At 35.9% G+C, this 24,116-nt stretch overlaps 1 protein-coding gene across 1 annotated transcript in view; it reads right to left on the reverse strand.

The window, feature by feature from the left end:
- LDAH (lipid droplet associated hydrolase) overlaps positions 1 to 24,116 on the reverse strand; it is a 78,464-nt gene that overhangs the window by 15,431 nt on the left and 38,917 nt on the right. The window contains exon 4 of the mRNA XM_015820986.1: positions 4,283 to 4,526. Within this exon, the coding sequence (XP_015676472.1) occupies positions 4,283 to 4,526 (244 nt within the window). The remainder of the gene's footprint in view (positions 1 to 4,282; positions 4,527 to 24,116) is intronic.

A 24,116-nucleotide genomic window follows, 5' to 3' on the forward strand; every position in this document is an offset into this window, starting at 1 on the left:
AATAAAGGTGGGATAAAAATAAAATCAAATAAAAATAAATGAGTTAGGACTGTAACAGGCCCATGGCATTTTCCATTTTTATCCTGGGACAGAGGGTAATTCAAAGAAGTTTTTCTTCTGCCTGTACCTGTATAAAGTCTATTTTAGAATGATGCTTTTTTATGGTACTGTGCTTCCAAATAGTGGGAAGGTGCATTTTTTCCAGCAATTATGGTTGGAGGAAAGCTGGTTATCAATCTCAGAACTTAACTCAATATATTCCAGGAAGCATATCAGGAAGGACCTGAGTTTGCAAACCTTTATGCATAAGAGACATCATGGAGAAAAAAATGTGGTATTTGAAAATGAGAATTTGAACTACAATTAGCAATATAAGAGTATTTGATCAGATATTACTTTCAAAGAAAATGATTTTTTTTCTTTTCCCCTTTGTTTATACATTAAAATACTGGTCTTTGAAGAGTGGTAAAAGTATTATTATTATTAGTGAAGTTCTTAGGAGGCAAAAACCAGAACCAAGACTATTTTAATATCCAGAATCAGGTGTTTAAGAATTAGTTTTTGTAAAGATGTTTTATCGCTCTTTTCTATTTCTAGAAACTGTGGTGGCATAGTGGTTAGAATGCAATATTACAGGCTAACTCTGCCCACTGCCAGGAGTTCGATCCTGACTGGCTCAAGATTGACTCAGCCTTCCATCCTTCTGAGGTCGGTAAAATGAGGTCCCAGATTGTTAGGGGCAATATGCTTAGGGCTGTAAAGCACTAGGAAGTGGTATATAAGCCTAAGTGCTATTACTATTGCTAGATATCTCTAACATTCTCATGTCTTGTTATGTCATATCTGGTATGAAATATCCATGATTCTTTCCCACAGTGAAATCAATCAACTAATCAATCAATGTACCAAATAAGTGGCACTCTGCTGCTCTTTAGGGGCTGCCCGGTTTATTGCCCAAACTATTATAAAGCCACTACTGTACTCTCTAATGCAGGTGCTATCATCATTAGAATCAATATAAATGATAATATATGAGATTTATTATTAACCATAAGATATATATCCACTTTCAACACACGCACATGCACACACATACGCACACAAAACACACATATATAATTTTTTATTTATTTCAATGTATACCTATTTTTATACCCATAAGGCTCTCAAAATAGTTAAAAATATAAAACTAAAAGAAAAAGGGTTAAAATACTTAACTTATTTCCTGAAAGCAAAGAGGCAGCTAAATGCGACTTCTGAGGGGGGGTATACCCAATTACTTGAGAGCAAAGTAGTGGAATCCCTATTTTAATATCCAGAATCTATTTCAATAGATTCTACATATTGCATATGGGGTAATATTAGAGAACAGTATCTGCCCAATAAGTTTTGAAAATGTAATATTTGAATAAAGAAATTGACTAGGCAAAAAAATTAAATCCTATGAAAATTCTAATAAGCTATGTTGTTATTGAGACAGCTTACTTATTTAGTATTTAGCTGATGTATTTATTAATATTTAGTCCTCTGTTTATAAGTCCACACAAGACCATTTTAAGGTCTTTTAGCTAAATACTGAATGGTATATTATTGACCACCATGCTTTCTTTTCTGGTTGCTGAAACTTCCTATGTACTTTGAAGCTTATGTTTTATTCTGCTGAAATTCTCCCATTAACAACATAACCAAGACTTTGCTTGAGGCCACACTCCTTCTAAATGGTGTTTTACTTTTGAGTTTGATGGAAGGCGGGCTGGGCACTTAGTCTTGTTATAATTAGGTTTTCTAAATTTCATTTCCTTTTTAGAGGAGAGAAAACATATTGTTGTGAGTAAGGTCCGGACGTGGTAACGAGTCCCTGGCAGGTTAGTTTGTGCTAGGAAACACATCATTTTAAAGGAAACGTTTACCTTCTCTTCTCATCATGGATTTTATTGCAATTACAGCAATGAGGCAGAAACTAATGCCAAAGGTAACACATACACACTCACACAGACACTTTTAATGAGTTAGTTAACACAAAACTCCTGGGGATGAGGAATAAATTCAGTTGCTGAACATTTCTGAACCATACCTAATGGGTTATTGAAGGGCAAATGGATATAATGTTTGTTCCAATTTTATTCCACTGCACAGATTGGTAAAGCCAAGTTAAAATAGCCAAGATTGCTGATCAAGATATTGTCAGTTACTACTAATCTAAAGCAGATGGTACAGGACATGCCACTTGCTAGATTACTTACCTATACAGGAAGCCTGGGAGTTTGTTACTATATAAAACCCCTTTACTCTCACAGTCTTAATGTTTGTGGGCATTTCCTTTCAACTCAGCCAACCACAATGATTCATTTCCAAGGAAGGCGACTCATTGAAATCAACGAATACTTAATTTTATTTAAAGACTGCTAGTAAAGTCCAGCCAAATAAAACCAGTCATTCCCAATAGGGTTTAATTACATTTTAAAAAAATGGGAAGTTGCAAATCCCCAAGAGCTCATTTTCTGCTCATTGCATGATCAATGTTTTCTGTGCTCCCCTCCAGGGAGGAGTCTGACGATGGCTCATTTAGCTATGAAAGAACAAACATGATAGTCCCATCATGCTAAGTTTCAAAATTGTAATCCTTACAAAAATGATAACATATTGTCCAAAGGAATGATGTATGCAATGTAAGATGGAACACCTCCCACTCTTTTACCTATGAAGATGACATGGAACAAACCTGTTTGCCTCCATTAAGTTCCCAATATTTCTCGTCCATCACAGGTTTTATCCATGCAGACCTTCCTACCCAGGATCTCTATTCTGCAGCTGAGTAAACTGATACATACAATTATATATATCATTCACTAAAACGTTGAGGATTTCTATCTGGCTAAAGAACCTATTTGTAACAAATTCTTTGAAGAATTCGTCAGAAGCCACTGAGATGAATAGCAGAATAACGGAGTTGGAAGTGACCTTGGAGGTCTTCTAGTCCAACTCTCTGCTCAAGCAGGAGCCACTTTACCATTCCAAACAAATGCTCTCCAATCACTTCTTAAAAAACTCCAGTGATAGAGCACCCACAACTTTTGGAGGGAAGCCGCTCCAGTAATTGTTTTCACTGACAGGAAATTTCTCCCTAGTTCTAGGTTGGATCTCTCCCCTTGAAATATTTCCACTTGTTATTTTTTGTCAAAGATGTAAAATAGTCGTAGTTGCATCATACAATGGGTGGGAATGGGATTTCTCATTTTTTTTCTGGTCTTTTCTTTAGAAGGAGATGGTTACAGTTAAGCATTATTTTAAGGCTTACCACTCAATTATCATATCTTTCCACTTCAAAATAGTGGGAAAAACACCATATATTTTCAAGAACCGCACCTCTGAAATATAGCAGTCTGATGGAGGAAAGGCTCTAAAGTTATAAAAAAGGGGAAAAAAGATTTAAGATTTTAAAATAGAATGGAACAACAAGCACTATTAAGGAAACATAGAATATATTTTAAAAAAACCTCTGTTTGGAGATGTTTATTTGCTTTTGTGAATGTTCTGAGTTGCACTTCTGATTAATTTCCTGCCAATGATGGAAGGTTCTGATTCAGAAGACATTTTTAATTGGCAGAATTAAGAAAGAGATGCTTTTCAGCAATTCCATTCTACTTTTTTCCAAACCTAGCCATTGCTCCCTTTTAAATTGTCCTAAAAGGACAGGGAGCCTTGGCACCAATATAACAATAAGTAATAAGCACAGAGAATTGTTGGAGAATAACCATCCAATTTAGCCCACAGAAATATATATATATATATATATATATATATATATATATATATAGCAACAATGAAGGGAGAGATAAATTTCAAGAAACATTTTACTTCAAAGGAAGATACTGTATGCATGAAAAAAATTGCATATCTCAGGCTTACAGGCTGCAACAGCGGTACAAGGTCCAAACACTGCAGATCATTTCTTATATTATAAACAGCCAAGAGGCTTCAGTAATTGATGGTATAAACAAGTTGAATAAATAAATAAATAAATAAATAAACAAACAACTTTTTTCCACCTATCCATTTTTGTTGGGGGGAAAAGGCATTGTTTCTTTGGCTTATTGCTAGAAACCCAAGAGCCAAACGTACCGTTACCACTCAAACCTTTAAAAATATTTTCCCCAAATTATTACCGAATACATTTTTTTAATGATAGCTGTCTTTTATGAGGACTGATCAATTAAAAAAATGCATGTTAGATGAGATAATTTAGAAGAAAGAACAAGTCTCATGTGCTGGTCCTACTCACCGATACAATCCATGTTATTAAGCATGTCTATCAATGTCGTTACTACAGTTTCATCATTCCATTTCTGCTGACTCAATGCAAAGTGCACGAAGAAGCTTTTGACTCTTTCTGGTACAAAAGTGAACAAATATATAGGTATGTACAGAATATAACGGAGCCAGCAGAGCAGGGGAGTCATGAGCTTGCCCTGTGGGGATTGTGCCATGCGTTCTATTGTAGGGAAGAGCAGGATGCTGCGGAGAATCTAAAAAACCAGAAAAAGAAAAAGACTGAACAAGGAATGGGACAGAGACAAATTTACATGCAATACAATATGGACTATTGGAGTAATTCTCCCTTTTCCACACAGCACAGTTCCTCTAAATTAAGCTGATGTTCTCTGAATTTATGAACTCTATCGTTAGAACTTACTGTATCCTTAATTGGGAGAACACACCACTGAATTCAGTAGGATTTTTATCTTAGTAGAAGTGAACAAAACTAAGCAATCTCTGCCTCCTCACTGGCCAGTAACAAAGCATCTAATTCTGAGTATGCTCCACTCTTGAGGTTCAATGGATCACTGTAAAGATTTAGTTTTTCAGGTCAAGCCGTTCTTTAAAAAGGAATTTGCTATCCTATTCTCCAGAGAAAAATGAAACATATTGTGTACAAATCATTTCTGCTCTCTTATTAAAATGGAGTGCAACCCTATATATGCATATTCCATTGTAATGTCTAATAAATTTTTTAAAAAAGTTTTACTGCAAAAGTCTGCTTATGTTATGCTTTCTTTTGCATCTGTAGAGATTCAGGTGCACCCATTCTGACATGCACAAATATACACATACAGTGGTGGCCAAAATTGTGGAAACCTTTTGGGAAAAGTGTACAGTAGAAATGCCACCTTTGGTTAAGTTTCCACCAATTTTTCTTCTAATTTCTTTAATAACTGTAGCCTTGTTCACTTAAAAATACTATTTTACATCGCTTTCTGGGCAACCAGTCAACTCTTTGCACCATTACGGTACTTTAATTTTATTACGTTTTACAAGCTCACTAAATGAAAGAACGCAAAAACCCCCCCCAACCAACTTGATAGCGATCACATAACACACTGACAAATGTCCTCATCTCAGCTTCAATACATGACATCAATAACTGAATCCTATTGTGATCTGATTGGCTCATTGCCAAAACAAGATGATACCTGATTGGCTTTCTAAACACTCATGCTCATTGGCTACAATGAGATGAAGGAAAGCTACCTGAAATCAATCTAAGCAAGTTGTGCTTCCTTTTTCTGGTTATTTGGCTATAATATTTCATACAATACAGCACAGATAATTGAACAAACTTTCTTGCATTACATTCTTGATTAAATTATCTTTCCATTGATATATAATTTTATGGTACTACTCCAAAAAAAGGGGTGTTATTAGCCATCAAACCTCAAAAATACACTTTTCCCAAAAGGTTTCCACAATTTTGGCCACTACTGTATATCTGCAAAAATATGAACATGTCTATTTTATTGAACAATTTCTTTCCTGTCTCTGACCTAATAACTCAGATCTTGAATTCTGGTCCTTTAATTGCTCATTTACAGAGGAAGCCTGCAAAACGTTTTCTTCTTTTTAAGTAGTATTTTGAATATTTCATTAGTAAAGCCATAAAGTTTCCATTAAGGACTTGTATCTCAAAATGGGAACGTTAGGAAAATTCCTTCTAATTCCCCTGGTAGGCAAAAACTTCCAAATTACTAAGAAGGAAACAAAAATAGTACCACTGCCATTATTGTTCTACTTTCTGGGAGGGGCAAGGCTGTGGGAGGATAACTTCATCTAAGATAATTACTTAAGAGCCAAATTACATAGGTTTCTCTAAGAATGATTGTGAGCAGGATGCTCACCTGATAGCTTGGGTTAGATTTTATGCCTCATAGGTCCACACATTATTTCATAAAAATTAATTAGCTTTTTGTTATATTTATACAATATTCTAATTATAGACTAGTTTAATCTACCTCTTATATATGCTTTCTCTTGGGAAATTATGGCCGGTATCTAAGGACATGTACCTATGTTCAAATTGTTGTGAATGGTAGAAATCAAACTAGGACTGTGGTCTCCAAACAAGTCTGCTAACATTGCGAAAGGATGGGCTAGATCACAATATTGTTGTTCAATAGGGAAATGATGCTCAAAATGTTGTTTTCACTTACAAAACCATGGGCTTTATTACCCAGCCAATGGTTCCTTAGGAAAAATGAGATTTATGCCACAGAGTTACTTACTACAGTATAATCTAGTTTCCTTCCCCATTCTGCAAGGTGATTTTTCTCCCAGTGAATCAGCAATAGGAGACTTTAAATCATAAAGTTAAGTCAAATGTGAAGAAATCTACTCTGCATTTTCTTGGCTTCAATACTTACAATATTTTATCGTGTGCACATATCTTTCATCTCAAGAATTTTAAGACAATTTATGGGACTGACGATGTAAATTAAAAAGAAGGAATTCAGACCTTAATGATAGAGGAATAAATGAAACATATTGGGAAAAGCTGGTAAATTTCATATGTACCTGAAGCTATATGAGATATTGTGGTAATAGTGTTTATATTCCTATTCAAGATACGACTTTTATCAGTGTGGAAATCCATGTCCCTTTGTGAACTAAACCTAATCTCAGGACATATTTTTTTGAAAAATATTCATAATTTTAAGATAGTGCACAGTAACTCATTCTTATCTTGCTTGTCCTCTTAAGGGGAAAGCTGATAGGCAATATCAAGGCTAAGTATGTTGAAATATATTTCCAAGTTCTAGCATTTTCAAAAAACCTATAGGATAATGGCTGAAGATTTTCTTTGAGAATCCAGACATTATAGAAATTACCTTGCCTAAATTTCTTTATTTTTCTCAGTTTTGAACTGCCCAACTCCCTCAGAGATTTCACAGTTCCTTGAAATATTGCAATAAAGGACTGCTCCTACTTAGCCCAACCCTGCCTGTATCACCAACTGATGCTGCATTAGTTTGAGATTCCTATCTGCATATCTGTTAGTGATAAATGTTATACTCATTTGGAATATCATTCAACAGGGAATATGTCAATTTGTACAGAATTGGAATCTATCTGAAAATAAGAACAATCCTGGAACTATTATTATTGTGCAATGAGCAGCTTTGAAGACAATCATTCCGGTGATATATGACCCTGCCATATATAATAATAAAAAAAATTTTTAAAACAGAAATCTAAGATTAGGGTCAAAAGAATAAATGGCCTCAGGAGTTTCCAATTGTCTAATGAGGAGGAATTTCTGACAGGAATTCAGAATTATGTTTCAAAATTCCTGCTCTTTTGAATATTTCTTGGATATTTCCACCAAAGATAAATGTATAAAGCAAACTGAGCACTTATCTTCCAACAAACTGGAATGGAGGTTGAATGTTTAAACTGAGGTCTTGCAAGAGAAACGTATCATTTACTGAGAACAGTTTATTGTACTTCCTTTATGTTATCATTAATTGACAAACGTGGAACATTTGAGATTCAGAAATTTTAAACTGTTAAATTGCAGGATGCACGCATTATTAAAGTTAGTATGCTAATCCTTGCCATTGCCTTAAAATTCACCAAACAAAAGTAAACATTTCCCGAAAATGAATGCCATTTCTGAATTTGCATGCAGGTTTGTTTTAGGCTTTGCGCTCCAACATCTAACTCAGTGTTTCTCAACCTTGACAATTTTAAGGCATGTGGACTTCAACTCCCAGAATTCCACAGCCAGCATTGCTGGCTGTGGAATTCTGGGAGTTGAAGTCCACATGCCTTAAAATTGTCAAGGTTGAGAAACACTGATCTAACTAAACCTGGCTGATCTCAAAAAATAAACAGAGTTGATTCTCATTAATATTTCAATAGAGTCCATCAGAAAGTATCATGATTGTAGGTTAAATAGACCAGAAATTGGAAAAAGGATCCTGAAAGAAGGTGATGACCAATCTCTTCCATAGTGTTGTCAAGAGAACTGCCAGGAAGGGTCCTGAAGTCACTGGGAGCCATATTTGACTTGAATCAAACTTTACCTTTGCCTGTTCAAGACAGGGATTTCAACCACCGCTTTAGAAAGGATGACCCTATTCAAGCACTGTTTTACATCTATTTTGGGAGGGGGAGGGCATTCATCTCACATATATCAAAGCCTTTGACAGTTTGGTCTTTCAGCTTCTTAAATTAATATTTTTTTTTATTATATCAATCATACTATCCAGGTTTCAAGGACATTTTAAAATTATTTTTCAGGCCTCATTCTTGAGGTTGGCAGGAGGCTTTGAGACATTAACAGCCAATAGATACGCTGATCCAGTGGTTCAGTTTTCAAGCATCTGCTCTGGTGGGTGAGAAGAAAATGTCCGTAGGCCATGCGAGATCATAGTTTAGGCAAGAAATATTTTTGAAAGGATTTCTTCTATTATTATAATATAATATAATATAATATAATATAATATAATATAATATAATATAATATAATATAATATAATATAATATAATATAATATAATATAATATAATATAATATAATATAATAAGAATAGAATAGAATAGAATAATATAATATAATATATATAATACAATACAATACAATATAATAATAGAATAGAATAGAATAGAATAGAATAGAATAGAATAGAATAGAATAGAATAGAATAGAACAGAACAGAGCAGAGCTGGAAGGGAGACACCATAATACACAGATAGGAGGAAAAATTAATAATAATAATAATAATAATAATAATAATAATAATAATAATAATAATAATAATAATAATAATAGGTGAAAAAATAAATCCAGAATCTATTTAAGGAAAGACAAGAAAACTCTTGTGAAGACTTATCATATTATGTTTTAGTTCAGTGTTTTTCACATATTTGTATTATTGCCTTACTTTTTCCAAATATTTGCACTGGATTTTAAAATCGTGTATGTAAATCCAACTCTAAATAATAGCTCAACAACAAAAGACAGATGAAGAAAAAAAATCAGGTAACAAAGATTTCTTTCAAAACCAGTTACTCACAAGTAAGACTAGAAAATGGCTTGAAAAAAGAAAATGGAGAGGTATTTTTAAGCTTGTGAGCAAGCTATTTGTGCTTTAGCCTATTGAAAACCATAAAATTGAAAATTAAGATTTTATATCTTATTTAGATATAAACAATAATTTTAAATTATTTTTATAAATTAAGATATACATTTTAATAAATATTATTTATTTATGAATAACTACAACTAGCACTCTACAAACATACATAAATCTGGATTACCACTAGAGCTTTTCATTGCATTTTAAGGATGCTTCAAATATGCCCAAAGTGAAATTGTTCATTATTGTATTTTATCATATTTATGTTTTGGTGTTTGCTGGAATCTCCAGCATCATTCAACAATCTATTTTATTGCCTAAATGATGTATTTCTAGAGTTTTACCCAGGCTTATAATAGTAAACATAGCTGAATTACTTCCCATACATAACTCCCCCAAACCATCATTTATAGAATTGTTTCTCAGGTCAGAGTTACTTTTTTCATAAGCTCATGAGAAGAGATATGGAAACTATCCAAACAAATTAAATTTGATAGTGTATTAAAGAAATCTGGCCATTTGTGATATCTGCCTGCCTGCCTACCATAATTTTTATAATGTGTACTATCACTCTGACATCTTGCTCAGTTCTACTGCACATTTTTATCAGTTACACTGTCTCTTAGAAAATGGATAGAACCCCCATATAATAATATTTCCATGTCACAAGCACCAAAGTGCTTCCATGAGGAAAGGATTTGCTGGTGTCATCACCATTGCCCAGGGGACGCCCAGTTGAGGGCTCCTTTTGTGCCCCCATGAAGTTGTACACCAAAGTTGTATCCATTTAGCTACTCGTGGTCACCCGCTTTCAAACTGCTGGGTCGGCGGGAGTCAGAGAGTCGGATGGGAGCTTACTCTGTCACACGGCAGCAGTAGATCTTGAATGCAAACCTGCCGATCGTCAGTCCAGGGTTCTAACCTTGTGACCCACTGCACTCCAGAACCCCCAATAATCACAACTATTGGTTTAACGATACATGTCCTGAAACACAGAACTGGCAAAACCACTCCTTACATTGTCACAAATTGCAGACAACTTAGTTTGCTGGCTCACACAATGTCAGTAACAGATTCGACAGTGGTTGAGGGTCACCTCCGTGCCTGAGGAAGAAATTGTCTTGGAGCTCATTTGCTTTTGAAGAATAACCTGCTTTGAATTATTTGGGGATGTACACAAAACAGTTAATGTAATCACCCTCAAGTAAAAAGAATGTATGACTTGGATTCCATGCTAAGTATGTAACTTGAAGTTTCCAATAAACTTCAGGCCCTGATCAGATCAGCCAGCAAAAACAGGAAGCAATCCATTATTTTGATAACTGATCCACTGTGATGACCCCTAGAAAGAAAAGCTTCCTCCAACTCCAATTCTTATGGCTACAGAGCACTGATCCATATTAAAAAAATGTGCATGTAAAATTAAGGTAATTTAGAGTGAGGTAGCTTTGAGGAAGCAAAACAAAGGAGTTTTATAAGCAATCACAATAGTTCACTATGGACTACCAACTTTTGAAAAAGAAATCTATGGAAGTCAAAACTGACAAATGTTAACAGTTATTGTTCTCATATTGCACTCAATCTTTATGCAGCACAAGCTTGGAGAACAGAGAAACATTTTTTTCAGGCAAGTGAAATGCACTGTTATTTTAAAGGATAATGATGCATTTAATGGTAATCTACAATTTGAATCAATGTATTGTATTAATTACCTGTTTGTTTAAAGCCAGAGCGGGAAAATTTATATCAGTTCAGCTTCATGTTACCGTATGGAAGGCCTTTTACTGCTGGCAGAAGATGGAGCCAAAGCCAAGAGAAGGCTGAAACCAACTTTTCTTTTTTTATGTTTTCTTTTTCTCTACTGAGGCAAACTATACTGTAGCAGCTAATAGTCACATGTGGCTTGCAAGTTGCTCACCTATGGTTTAAAGCCTCCAGGAATATACAGAACATATAATAATAGGGTTGGAAGGAATCCTGGAGGTCTTCTAGTCAAGGGGCCCCCAACCCCCGGTCCATGGACCAGTACCGGGCTGCAGCATGCCAGCAACCGTGCCGCACAAACAAGCAAAGCCCCATCTGCGAGATGCAGGCAGCACAAAAAAAACCACGCACCCTCGGGTCCGCAGAAAAACCTCTCTCCACGGAACCGGTCCCTGGTGCCCAAAAGGTTGGGGATCTCTAGTCCAACCCTCTGCTCAAGCAGGAGACCTTATACCATTCCAGACAAATGGCTGCCCAGTTTCTTCTTGAAAACCCCCAGTGATGGAGCACCCACAAGTTCCGGAGGTAAAGCATTCCACTGATTAATTCTTCTCACTGTCATGAAATTTCTCTTTACTTCTCAGTTAAGATTTCTCTTTAATGATCTTCCACCTGTTATTTGTTGTCATGTCCTCAGGTGCTTTAGAGAATAGGTAGACCCCCCCTTCTCTGTGACAGTCCTTCAAGTACTGGAAGACTGCTATTATGTCACCCTTAGTCCTTGAGCATAGCACCCCTAGTGCTTGAACAGGGAGTTGGACTAGAAGACTTCCAAGGTCCCTTCCAATCCTATTATTCTATGTTCTGTCTTCTATATATACCTGTAGACTTTAAACCATACATGCAAAATGCATTCTATTTATTATGACAGCAATGAGATGAAAGTTTATACTACTGATATTCAACAAAAATGGCCACCTGGGGGCTCAGTCAGAAGATTCAGTTGATTGGAGCTGCCCACAGTTCTACATAAAATGGGTGGCTATATAAATATTATAAACAAACAAACAAAATAAATTTTGAAATGGTCTAGTCAGATCCAAGCCAACCTACAAATAATGCTATTTGTTTTATCAGGATTCTAGTGCAAAACTGTAAAAGGCAAAACTTTGCACAGAAGCAATATATACAGCATATTTTCCAGAAGAACACAATGAAATTTACAGGAATACTAAGTTAGAGCTTTATGTGGAAACTTTTCTGAAGAGAGTAAGCCTTTTAAAATCCACAGAAATTGTTCAGCTTTAGTATTTTATCATCTGATCTTAAAACAGTGCCTGCAGCTCTGTTTATCTAATGTGATGACATCTGTAGTAATAAATTCCAGCATATCTGTGTCAAATTCTAGGCAGATAGGAAAGGAAATGTTGTTCAAAGGGAACACATATCTACCGTATAAGATAATGATGCCCCTTCCTGAATGTGGCGAAAAAGAATTTCACAGGGCAATATTAAAGTACACTGATTAATTTCATAACCTTTTCCACAACACCCATTTAAATTGCTTAAACCAATTCAAAAACTGGAGAAAAAATAAATGCATAGAAAAATTATTGATCACAACTGTTAAGCAACGTCAGCTAGTGCAACTTAGAAACCCCATTGTGAGCCACTCAGAATGAGGTACTGGTGACATTAAGACATAGATCCTTGCAGAATTGGTAAATAATCACTCCACACCAATTGCCCAAATCTTTTCAGCCCTCAAGATCCTGGAAATGGATGTCCTAATTGCTAGGATCACTCTAATTTGAAAACAGACCTGTCAGTCACGGAAACCCAATATCCTCCCTTCCTCCCAAATGTAATTTAAGCAATGATAGCTTTTTGTAAAAAAAAAAAAAAAAAGAGAGAGAGAGGTCTGCATCATTTCTTATAATGGAAACAAAACATGTTTCAAAATAGCTGTTCTTAGTGCTCTGAAACAATTTTTTTTGGGTTCGAGTTTTGTTTTGGCTTGACTTGAAACGATGTCCAACTTGTATTCAAAACAAAATTCAGCTAATTTCAGTGACACTTTTGGGAATGTTGTGATAGTACTAATTGGGCATTTATAGTGTGGCTTTTGATTGGGCTAGTTTATAACAACTTAATACAGTAGTATATGGGATCATGATCAAGATAACGTGAAGTGTTAATACCACTTTACAATCCCTTGGTAAGGCCAGAATTGGAATTCTGCATCCAGTTTTGTTCACCACGATGTAAAAAAAGATGTTGAGACTCTAGAAAGAGTACAGAGAAGAGCAACAAAGATGATCAGGGGATTGGAGGCTAAAACATGTAAGGAATGGTTGCTGGAATTGGGTATGTCTAGTTTAACAAAGAGAAGGATGAGGGATGACGTGATATCAGTGTTCCAATATCTCAGGGGTTGCCACAAAGAAGAGGGAGTCAAGCTATTCTCCAAAGCACTTGAAGGCAGGACAAGAAGCAACAGATGGAAACTAATCAAGGAGAGAAGCAACCTAGAACTGAGAAGAAATTTCCTGACAGTTAGAACAATTAACCAGTGGAACAGCCTGCCTCCGGAAATTGTGAATGCTCCAACACTGGAAGTTTTTAAGAAGAGACTGGGCAGCCATTTGTCTGAAATGGTATAGGGTTTCCTACCTGAGCAGGGAGTTGGACCAGAAGACCTCCAAGGTCCCTTCCAACTCTGTTATTCTATTCTATGATGTCCCTACTTCTATTAGCCTGGAGAGGGTAAAAAGTGGAATGCTGAGGCCACTAATTAGTTAAGCTCATGGTTTAGAACTGAAGAAAGCAACTGTTATGCTACTAGAAAGAGGTCTGGATTGCTACAACTAATCAAACAGCTACTAATTCTTCTGAGTTTCAAATATAAAGACTACTATTAGTTCTACGTTAGGACCATTTGGATTGCTCTGCTGAGTTTTAGTGTGCATGTGAACTTTTTTTTTTAACCATCTTGATGTTGAGTATCCTAATGCAATTGCAAAGCTTTTGTGGCCTACAAAATTGGAACATTAATATATTTTTGTTGCTATTATAGTCATGTTAATGATATTATTTATGAAATTTAGAGCTCTAGAGAAGTCCAGCAAAGGACTTAGCAGATGAGATGGTAGTTTACAGTATACTAATTGCTACCTGAGATCTGAGCAACAGAAATATCAGGTAAAGAGATTACTTTTATTATTTTTTTACTTACAAAATCATAATCCCCAGAGGATTATTTTGATTGGTAAGTAGCAGTCCGCAGGGAATAGTACCTCACTTACTCTTATGGCCTGGAATGGAAAAAAAAATAGAAAAGTCTTGTCCCATGTTCCCCTTATTTTCCAAAGCTGGAACATTCAAATTTTTTTGAGATTGTTCAGATGGAACACTTGAGCAATTTCAAGTTGTATTCTCTTGAAATAGAGCCAATACAGTATTTTCCAGAGGAATTTTTCAGTAAAATTATTCTGTTTCAAGCTTGAAGTAAAACATGTTTCCTGCTTTGCTCATGCTGCTAATCTTTTGATATTAGGGTGAGGTCCTTTGGAATTACCATAAGAACCACTTGCTGCCTATCCTGCCTTCAAATATTCTTTGATCTAAATCCAGATCTGTATCAGGCCAAGATTACCACGGGCCACAATAAGATTAAAATCATATTTGTTAATTACTTGTATCTACACCTATGCTAATTACAATCCAATTGCCTAATCCAACCAGTTACCAATTTCACAAAGATCCAAACTCAAACTAAAATGCCCACAGTTATTACCACATAGCTCAACTCCCTAGATTCACACAACAATAGGAATACAACTGATAAAGATTATTCACGTACAAGCACATGTGAGGAATGACAATTCACTTGGGGGTACGTTTCATCTACTATTAAGCAACCAACTGAGGGCAATAGATAAACTATATATTGGCATAACTAACTAGGAGGATACCTTATCTATACATATTGAAGATATCTTATTTATACATACTTTGCACTAAATGATTATTTTCTCCATGAAAAAGAAGAGACAATGTTTTATATATTTCTCAATGGATTTGACCCTTGTGAAGATATAAATACAAATTAGATTTTGACCAAATGCATTTATGTAGAACTAGCAGTTTTTGTACAGAGTTGAGAGTATTTGAATTAGACTGAATATAGGTTCAGTTCTGCTTTAATTGTTCTGGGAGCCACAGTATTCTTCCCTCTGAGATGCTTGTCTTGAGAAACAGCGTAGTGTAAGGAATTAATTTTTCAATACTAAATGAAATGACTTAAATATATATCTCCACTTACATTCTTAATTTTTTGAAATGAATAATGCTAGGGAAGCAATAGGATTGCTTCATTTAAAAAAATGTCCTTCCACATCCAGGATTTAATAGCTTAAAATAACAGTATACAAATTGTGTGGGAATTTTTTTTTAATACAGAGCTCAGGTATAATTTATATTCTAAACACGAATGGAGCCAAGAGCTTTGTTCATATCTCAGTTCCCATAATATATACTGTACTTGCCAGACCCTGTATTAAGACATTTATTTATAAACATCCATTACTAAGGTCATGAGCAAATCTGCTATATTTTTTCTTATTCAATTTGACATGAAGCATGCACATTTTCTCACTAGGGCCCATATATTATAATTCCTTTTACTAGGTGGCTTCATTTTGATGTGTGATGGGATAAACTAACAGAATGATCTTATATACCTTAACTACCACTTTTACAGCTCAGGTTGAAAAGTTGTACTTTCATCTGGCTTCGTGCACTAGGCCATCAAGACATGTTTATAAACAGCAGGTTATCCAAATATTACTTTGCCAACGAGTGATCCAAAAGTTAATATGTTCAAAACATATTCATCCAGTTGAAGAAATGTTGTTTGTTTTTCAAATGCAATAGTGAAGATTTCCATAAAATGCAAAACACTTACTACTGTGAAGACAATCCAGGCCACTTAAAAAAATGCAATTCTTAGCCATTCTCAATCATCTACCCAATTGTTCCTCCTACATCTGTGTTTCTAGAAGACATTTAGCTGTCTTTGAATTCTAAACCCTGTATAAGATACAACCTTAGATTAGCTCTCCTGGGATATCTTTTGGGACACTTCTATGATTCAGAAGAGCTTTGATCATTCCTTTGCTGTTTTGTGCAAGTATACTTGAAAGAAAAATATTTAACAGAAAAGCAGTTCTCTAATACAACAGAAGCAGAAATCTTTCAATTTCAGTAATAGTTTAAAAATGACTATGGTTTACTTTACACAAAACATAACCCCTTTGTTTGGACTTCCAGGGAAGAAATAGCAAACTGAAGACAGTTCTGCTAAAAGAAGAGATCATATGTTGTAGTTCAAGAGAACATGATACATTACTACAAGTCATAGTTGTAACTATGTAGTTACAAGTTTTATTATTATCAGTTGCTGTGATGAAGCAAGAAATATTTTTTTATATATTACTTTTTCTTGACTGTACTTTTTCTTTCTTTTCTATTTTTTCAGCCTTTCCATTTTTCTTTTTCATTTTTTTAGTTTTTATTAGATTTTTATTGTTGTAAATGTCAATTTTAATAAAATTACTATCAAAATAACAACCCACTTGTTTGAAACATATCCTTAATCATTATTACATTTTCTACCTAACCTGTAAATATGCTGTATTTTCAATTTTGACATTTTATCCATTACCTTCTTTTAGTAGTAATCTGTGATATACCAAAGATACACATGTACATTAGTGGAACAGAGGTAGGCAGTAAGGTAGCAGTGAGTATTGCCCGAGTAAGAAAGGCAGGATACCTTTTTCCAGATATCCCCATTTTTTCTTATACTCATTTCATTCTCCTTAAGTTCTCTAGGTAGCCACCTTCTACCAATCAAGGTACAAGGCTGATTTGTTCCACATCACCCCATCCCTTTTAAAAGAGAGATAAAACATGGTGTAACTGGGAAAGAGACAGAAAACAGGCATTTTGCCCAGAACAATAAAAATACTGCTGCATCAGTGTATAAACATCATGCTATCAAACTGCATTCAAAGGTATCCTTTTTCTATTGACAAAGAATTATCTGTCAATAGAAGGAAATCCTTCTTTACTCTTGAAACATCCTCAAATCTCTTCTGGAGGATTGTAGATTCTCTAAAAGAAAACTGGGAACCCGCATGGAATGATGCTGGTGGAATAGAGGGGAAAATCCCATTGCTTAAGTAAAAGCAGTCACTGGTGATGAATGTACATCCAATTATAGCGTACATGTAAAGTCCTGATGTACTGCTGCATTATTAAATTAACTTGCACTGCTTTATGGGCAGATGTGCTAGTGAAATCTTTTAAAATGGGAATACCAACTGCTTATGCCCTTTGAATGCTATCTGAAGCCTTTAATGTTAAAAGTCATTCTACTAAATACTTTCAAGAGCACAAGATCAGTTCATGCATAACTGAGATATATTCCAAGCAGGCAAAGCAACTATGTTTATTTAAAGCATTTCTGAGTAGCCTTTGGAACTAGAAAAGGCCCAAGGGTAAATTACATCTTTAAAACTTAAAAGCATACTTAGCAAAATTAAGATCAGGAAAAACCCAGTCCTTTAAAAACCAGAGCTCAGAAGAAATACCAGTATATTTAAAAATCACTTAAAAGCCTTGTGAAACAAATAAGTTTTTACAGTCTGCCTTAAACTAAACAAAGAAATCCACTGTCATCAAATGAAGATCCAGGGCATCACAGAATCAAGAAACATTCTCAAGTTAAGACCATGATCTTTCAGTGAGAATATACCCCTTTCATAAATAAGTAGGATCCGGTCTTCAAGCTGAGCTTTCTGATGATCAGCGGAATGTTCCCAAGTCTGTCTTTTCTCCTGCCCACTCAATAAAATGAGCTTATTATCAAACTCTGGCAACTACTTTTGTGGAATTGAATATAAACTGCAGTACTGTTCAGTGGCATCGGCATGTTGAAGACAAGTCATTCAGCGCTCCAAATGGTTCTTCTCCAATGCTTCAGGACAGTAACAAAACTACAAAGATAGATAAATGGAACCTTATGGGACACTGCAGACAAAACAATGACCCTGAACAGCAGTCTCCCAGCACCACCTTCTGGAGACAATATGCCATAAATGACAAGAGTCATTGCAACCTAATATATTCAGGGCTTGAAAGATCCTTGGGTAGGAGAATCAAGAGTTCCACATGATTTAACAGGCCAATATTACCCTGTCCCAGCACAGATCATTCATCCAGATGAGTCTAGCCTTTTAGTCCCGTATGCCAGGGCTTTTCAACATCGCGATGGGTCGGACACGACTTCGCAATTAACAACAACAACAACAACCACTTTTAGGATATGGCAATATCCGAGTACCACCAGTCGCCTAGCAAGGTGTCAAAAACTTGACCCAAAAAAAAGGAAAGGAAAAAAGTGATGTACAGGTAGTTCTCGACTTACAACAGTTCGCTTAGTGACTGTTCGAAGTTACAATGGCACTGAAAAAAGTGCCCCCCAAGCCACAGCCGAACAAGACACCTGCCTGCCCACCCGCCAGTGTTCTTCCTCCTGTCCAAGGTTTTCATTGTTGTGAGCATTTCTGTTGAGGATTGGCAGTGGAGGTAGGGTGGGGGGTGTTTGGTTTTTATTCCTCCCGTCTGCTGGATGGTTGCAGCAGGTTTTGGTCACTTCACATGACCCTGGGACACTGTGACCCTCATTAATATGAATCAGTTGCCAAGCATCTGAATGTAAATCACAAGACCCTGGAGATGCTGCAACATTCCAGCAGATTGGTGCTTCTTCAGGGCTCAGCAGAAGCACCAGGATCAGCGCAGAGCTCCAGCTGGAGCCTGGCGCTGATCCTGGCACTTCCACTGAGCCCTGACAGCCCCGAAGAAGCGTCGATCAGCTGGAAAGCGGCACTGATCCTGGCGCTTCCGCTGAGCCCTGACAGTCCCGAAGAAGCGCTGATCAGCTGGAAAGCGGCACTGATCCTGACGCTTCCGTTGAGCCCTGACAGCCCTGCAGTTCCAGCCATCTCTCGCTCAGGCTTGTGCGGTGTTGCCACTGGTTCAGCTCATTCCCCTCCCCTGCTGCCACTTTTCTAGGATGGTCGCGTACCACCTGCCAGGTTCCAATGTACCTCAGGTGGTACCCGTACCACTGGTTGAAAAGCCTTGCCGTATGCTACCCAGAAGCATTCCAAAGATGCTTTCCCAAAAGCTTGTAAGAAGAACTGAAGAAGTTTCTTGGATGAGAAGCAAAACATTTTCAAAGAAAAAAAACCCAAGAAAGTCCAGTTACACCTTTGGGACAACCATGACCTGGATAATTGAGAATTCCGACAGACATCTACCCAGAAGCCTTCTGTGCTGCAACACCAGCCATCTGGAATAGCATCCCTCCAGATGTTCAAACAGTTCCAAATGGGCCTGGTCTTTTCCCCAGGTTCTGTGGTATGTGTCCACAGGGATTTCACTACGAGGATTAGATTATAGTTTATATTTGTTTCCCTATTATGATAATCTTTTATCTTTTGCTTTTTGGTTTAATGTACTCTATTGTGGTTTGTTTTTAATATGTGAGCCAGCCAGAGTTCTGTTAAGTTGGGTGGCCTAAGATCTCCAAATAAATAAATGAATGAATAAATAAATAAATGCATACATAACCAAATTAAAAGATCCATGTGATCTGTGCTGTTCAAGAATGTCTGGAATTATGAAGTCATGTCCAGAATGGATACATTGTGTGCATTTAAGACTGACCTAACATTGCATTGAATTATTGAGCCACAGGAAAATTCCTTTTCAAGAAGATAAAAGTTCTACTTTCACAAAAAATTATGTTTCTTATCCCGCATGTTGAACATTTTCATATCATTAAAATATGCTGAATGTACAACTGAATATTGAAAATCTTGGATTAAATATTTGTCTAACATAGTATAGGGTCTTCTGCTTGAGCAGGGGGTTGTACTAGAAGATCTCCAAGTCCCTTCCATCTCTGTTCTTCTGTTAATTCCATTGGGAGGGTCCTTGCTTCTCAGGCATACTGCGGTGAACATTATCAGTTTCATTTTTCTGGGCTATCAGAAAATGTACCCTTGAGTGACTTTTGCCAAATTGTGATGTAAGGATACACACACACACAGACAGACATATATGTCTGTCCTGATTTAGTCAAGATGTTTGCTCTCTCCTTTCAAAGTGCTTTATCACTGCTTTAATTAATACTCAGAAATACAGATACAGTCTAAAATCTACAGATTTCCCTAAGAAAATCCTACACTTCTGCCACTAAATTCCCTCCCGCCCCCCTCTGCAATAAAATTTTACCTTTCAATGAATACAGTGCTTCAGTAAATGCCAAAGCAACTGTTGAAGATTCCAACTTAAGCACCTGTAAGAAGTCTTTTAATGCTCTTTGCCATTGCTTAATGGAAAGGCAAACATACTCTCATTAACATGAAGGTAAATACAATGATCTTATAGATTTCCACCCGTAGAAGGGAATATTGTAGGATGTCTAAACTAATATACCCTGAGCTAGCTTAGATGATTTCCATTTAAAATTAGATGTTGGAATTAAAGTCCTGGAATGCCCAACCCAAATAGGAGTGATAATTCTGGAAGGATCAGATTATTATTATTATTATTATTATTATTATTATTATTATTATTATTATTATTATTATTATTATTATTATTATTATTATTATTACATTTATTTGCTGTCTACCTCATCATGGGGCTACTCTAGACAGATACGTTGATCAGATCTATGGAAGGGAACAGCTGCTCTAGAACTTCAACAGAACTATTTAAAGATTGAGTAAAACTACTTGATATAGACTGTCTTGCAATCCCTAAAAATGCTTAAATGGCACATTATTTGCAAAGAAAATACTATAAGTAAATTTGGTTCATGTGCTGAAAGTACTGAAAACCTAAACTAAAAATGGATTAAATTGGCAAAGTAGATAAAATGAGCTGCTTTTCTTTTCAAATTTATATTTAAAACATCTGATAATACAGATCAGTATCCCTGTAGTAAGAGGATGAAAAAATTATTACATTCACTTAATTTCAGTAGCAAACACAACTGGCTGCTACTTTTATCCATTATATAAGAGTAAATAATCTTCAAGTGAAGAAACTACAGTCACTGCAGTATGAACAATTCTGCTATACAGTATGAAGGCAGTTTTTGCACTGTTTCTCTGAATTGGCTCATTGCCTTGGGTTCCTGCAAAAGTATTTTTTTTTCTTTTCTGAAGATTTCAGGATTTCTAGGTCCAGTGAATTCTGCCATTCAGAACAATAATGCAATCATCTTAGATTTCTCCATCATTTATGAACTTCACAGAACACCATGCTGAGCAGGAAGTACACACATAGTTACACACTGCCATACTTCCTATCATTCGTGACCACTCCTGCAGATTTCTGTATGCCTTCAAGTGAGACCAATGTGCTTTTTACAAGCATGAAGTTGATACAATGGCTACCTTCACAAACCTTCACTTGTTTGACATTACTGTTACCTGAGCACAGCAAACCAGAGATAAATCGATTGGAATGGAAGGAAAAAGGGAGTTAGGCAGTGTCCAAATGCAGGCCACTTAAATTGCTTCTCTGGAGATTTGAAAAAAGAAAGCAATGTAGAATGTGTGATCTGTTTTAAAACCCACCAACACCCTCCCCGATCATTCTTTACTATTCTGCACAGCATACATAATTGAAATTCCCAGCCAATTTATGAGACAATGGCTGTTTTCAGTTCGTGGGCTGTCTAGTGGTAGAAACAGGAGGGAGCTACTGAGTCAAGCCATTGGTCTGGTTTGCTCAATTATATAACAGAATTCCTAATCTGCGCGCATGCGCGCATGCACACACACAGACATCATTTTCAGCTCACAAAATCAGTGACCACACTGATAAAAAGAGAATTCTAACGGTGATGCTGTTATGGATGAGGGGTGCTTAATGTATTTTAATAGTAGAAAAAGTTCCATCTGATTTGGAGCCTTAAAAAGCATTCCTAAATATGTAAGTCAGGCATACATTTAATCCACGTTTAACACTGAGACATATATGTCTGTGGAGATTCTCAGTCATCCAGGTCATGGTTGTCTCAAAAGTGCTTTTTCAAAAGGTGACTGGACTATGTTTTTTCCTTGAGGAAGACTACCCCCCCCCCCGAATTTAAGAAGCTTCTTGGATGAGAAGCAAAATGTTTTCCTCAATGAAAAAACATAGTCCAGTTGCCTTTTGAAAAAGCTCCTTTGAGGCTGAGGCATATAGAGTTCTGAAAGCTTTGCTCTGAATCCATGTTGTTTTGTTTCATAATGCCAGAACCATTTGTATAACAGCACTATTCCGAGTATTATATGCTCCACAAGTAGACTTGCATTTATGTATTAGATTTGGATGCCGTCTTTTCTATCACAAATTCAAGGTGGCATATACAGCAGTCCTTTCCTTCTGCTTTCGCCACAGCAGCTCGGTGAGAGGAGTTGAGCTGAGACTGAACATTATAATGCTACTAAAGGAATTTTTAAATATGCATAAAGAGAGAAAAAGGCTTAGTTTTTAATTTTATAGTCTTTTTAGTACATCAAGCCAACTTATTCTGCAGTCCTTAGTATCACATGCTGGCTTATCAGTTGATCTTACTTTGTTACTGCCAAACCTGGACAGTTAAATCAAATTCTGTGTGCATAACCATCACACTTTAATTGATCCCTTATGGAAGTCTGACAACATAAAAATAAGTAGCATCCCATTAAATTTTTTAAAAAGTGACAGTCTTAGTAACTTGGGAGATCATGGGATGAATTTTTCTATTACATTGCAACTGGATTGTTTCTTATGTATTTCATATCTATAGATCTATACTGTGCCTAGAAAAGATGCAGCACTATATGCTTCTATTAGCCTTGAAAACAGCTGGTCATTCACTCATATACGGCAATAATAAATAGTATTGTTTTCAGATACCCAATTTCTCTTCTCTTGTCAGGCTATTAAAATATGTCACAACTGAGTAATTTTTAATTTATTTGCAACATTTATATGACTGTCTAGCTTGGGTGGGGTACAAGAAATCACCAAGCAATTGGATTTATAAAAGTGATCTGTTAGATGTTCTGAAGAATTTTGTAAGAAAGGATGAATAAAAAAATGAGAAAAAAAATCAGGTTCCATAACTTTATTTGAGGGGGAAGGAATATAAACACCCCAAGATTATTAAAAGTAAATAAAGGAATACAAAGTTGGTTTAGTTGATCAAGGTTAAAATAGATATATTGCTATCTCTGATCACCCTTAATGGACTTCTGCTCCCCAGGACTGAACAACGGGGTTTTAAGGATTTGTTTACAGATGAGATAATGGGAAGAAGTCATTTGTTACATTTTAAGAGAAGATGACAAATTACTAATATTGTTTATATTTATTGTTATGAAGGGGAAGTCATTTCTTTATACAGATAGTCCCTGACTTACAACAGTTCATTTACTGACCCTCCGAAGTTACAACAGCACTGAAAAAAGTGACGTATGACTGTTTATCCCACTTACGACTATTGCAGTATCTCCATGGTCTTGTGATCAAAATTCAGATGCTTGGCAACTGACTCATGTTTATGATGGTTGCAGTATCCCGGGGTCATGTGATCACCTTTTTTGACCTTCTGACAAATAAAGTCAATGGGGAAGCCAGATTCACTTAACAACCGTGTTACTAACTTAACAACTGTAGTGATTCACTCAACAACTGTGGCAAGGTAGGTTGTAAAATGGGACAAAACTCACTTAGCAACTGTCTCGCTCAGCAACATAAATTTTGGGCTCAATTGTGGTCGTAGGTGGAGGACTATCTGTAAAAAAATTTTCTTTTGTTTCTGCACTTCCTAATTTTTCTTTTTAAAGTTTGTATTAGTTATTTTTTTAATTGTAATGTAAAA

This window comes from Protobothrops mucrosquamatus, unplaced genomic scaffold, assembly GCF_001527695.2.
Source record: "Protobothrops mucrosquamatus isolate PMUCROS unplaced genomic scaffold, P.Mucros_1.0 scaffold1230, whole genome shotgun sequence".
NCBI lineage: Eukaryota > Metazoa > Chordata > Lepidosauria > Squamata > Viperidae > Protobothrops > Protobothrops mucrosquamatus.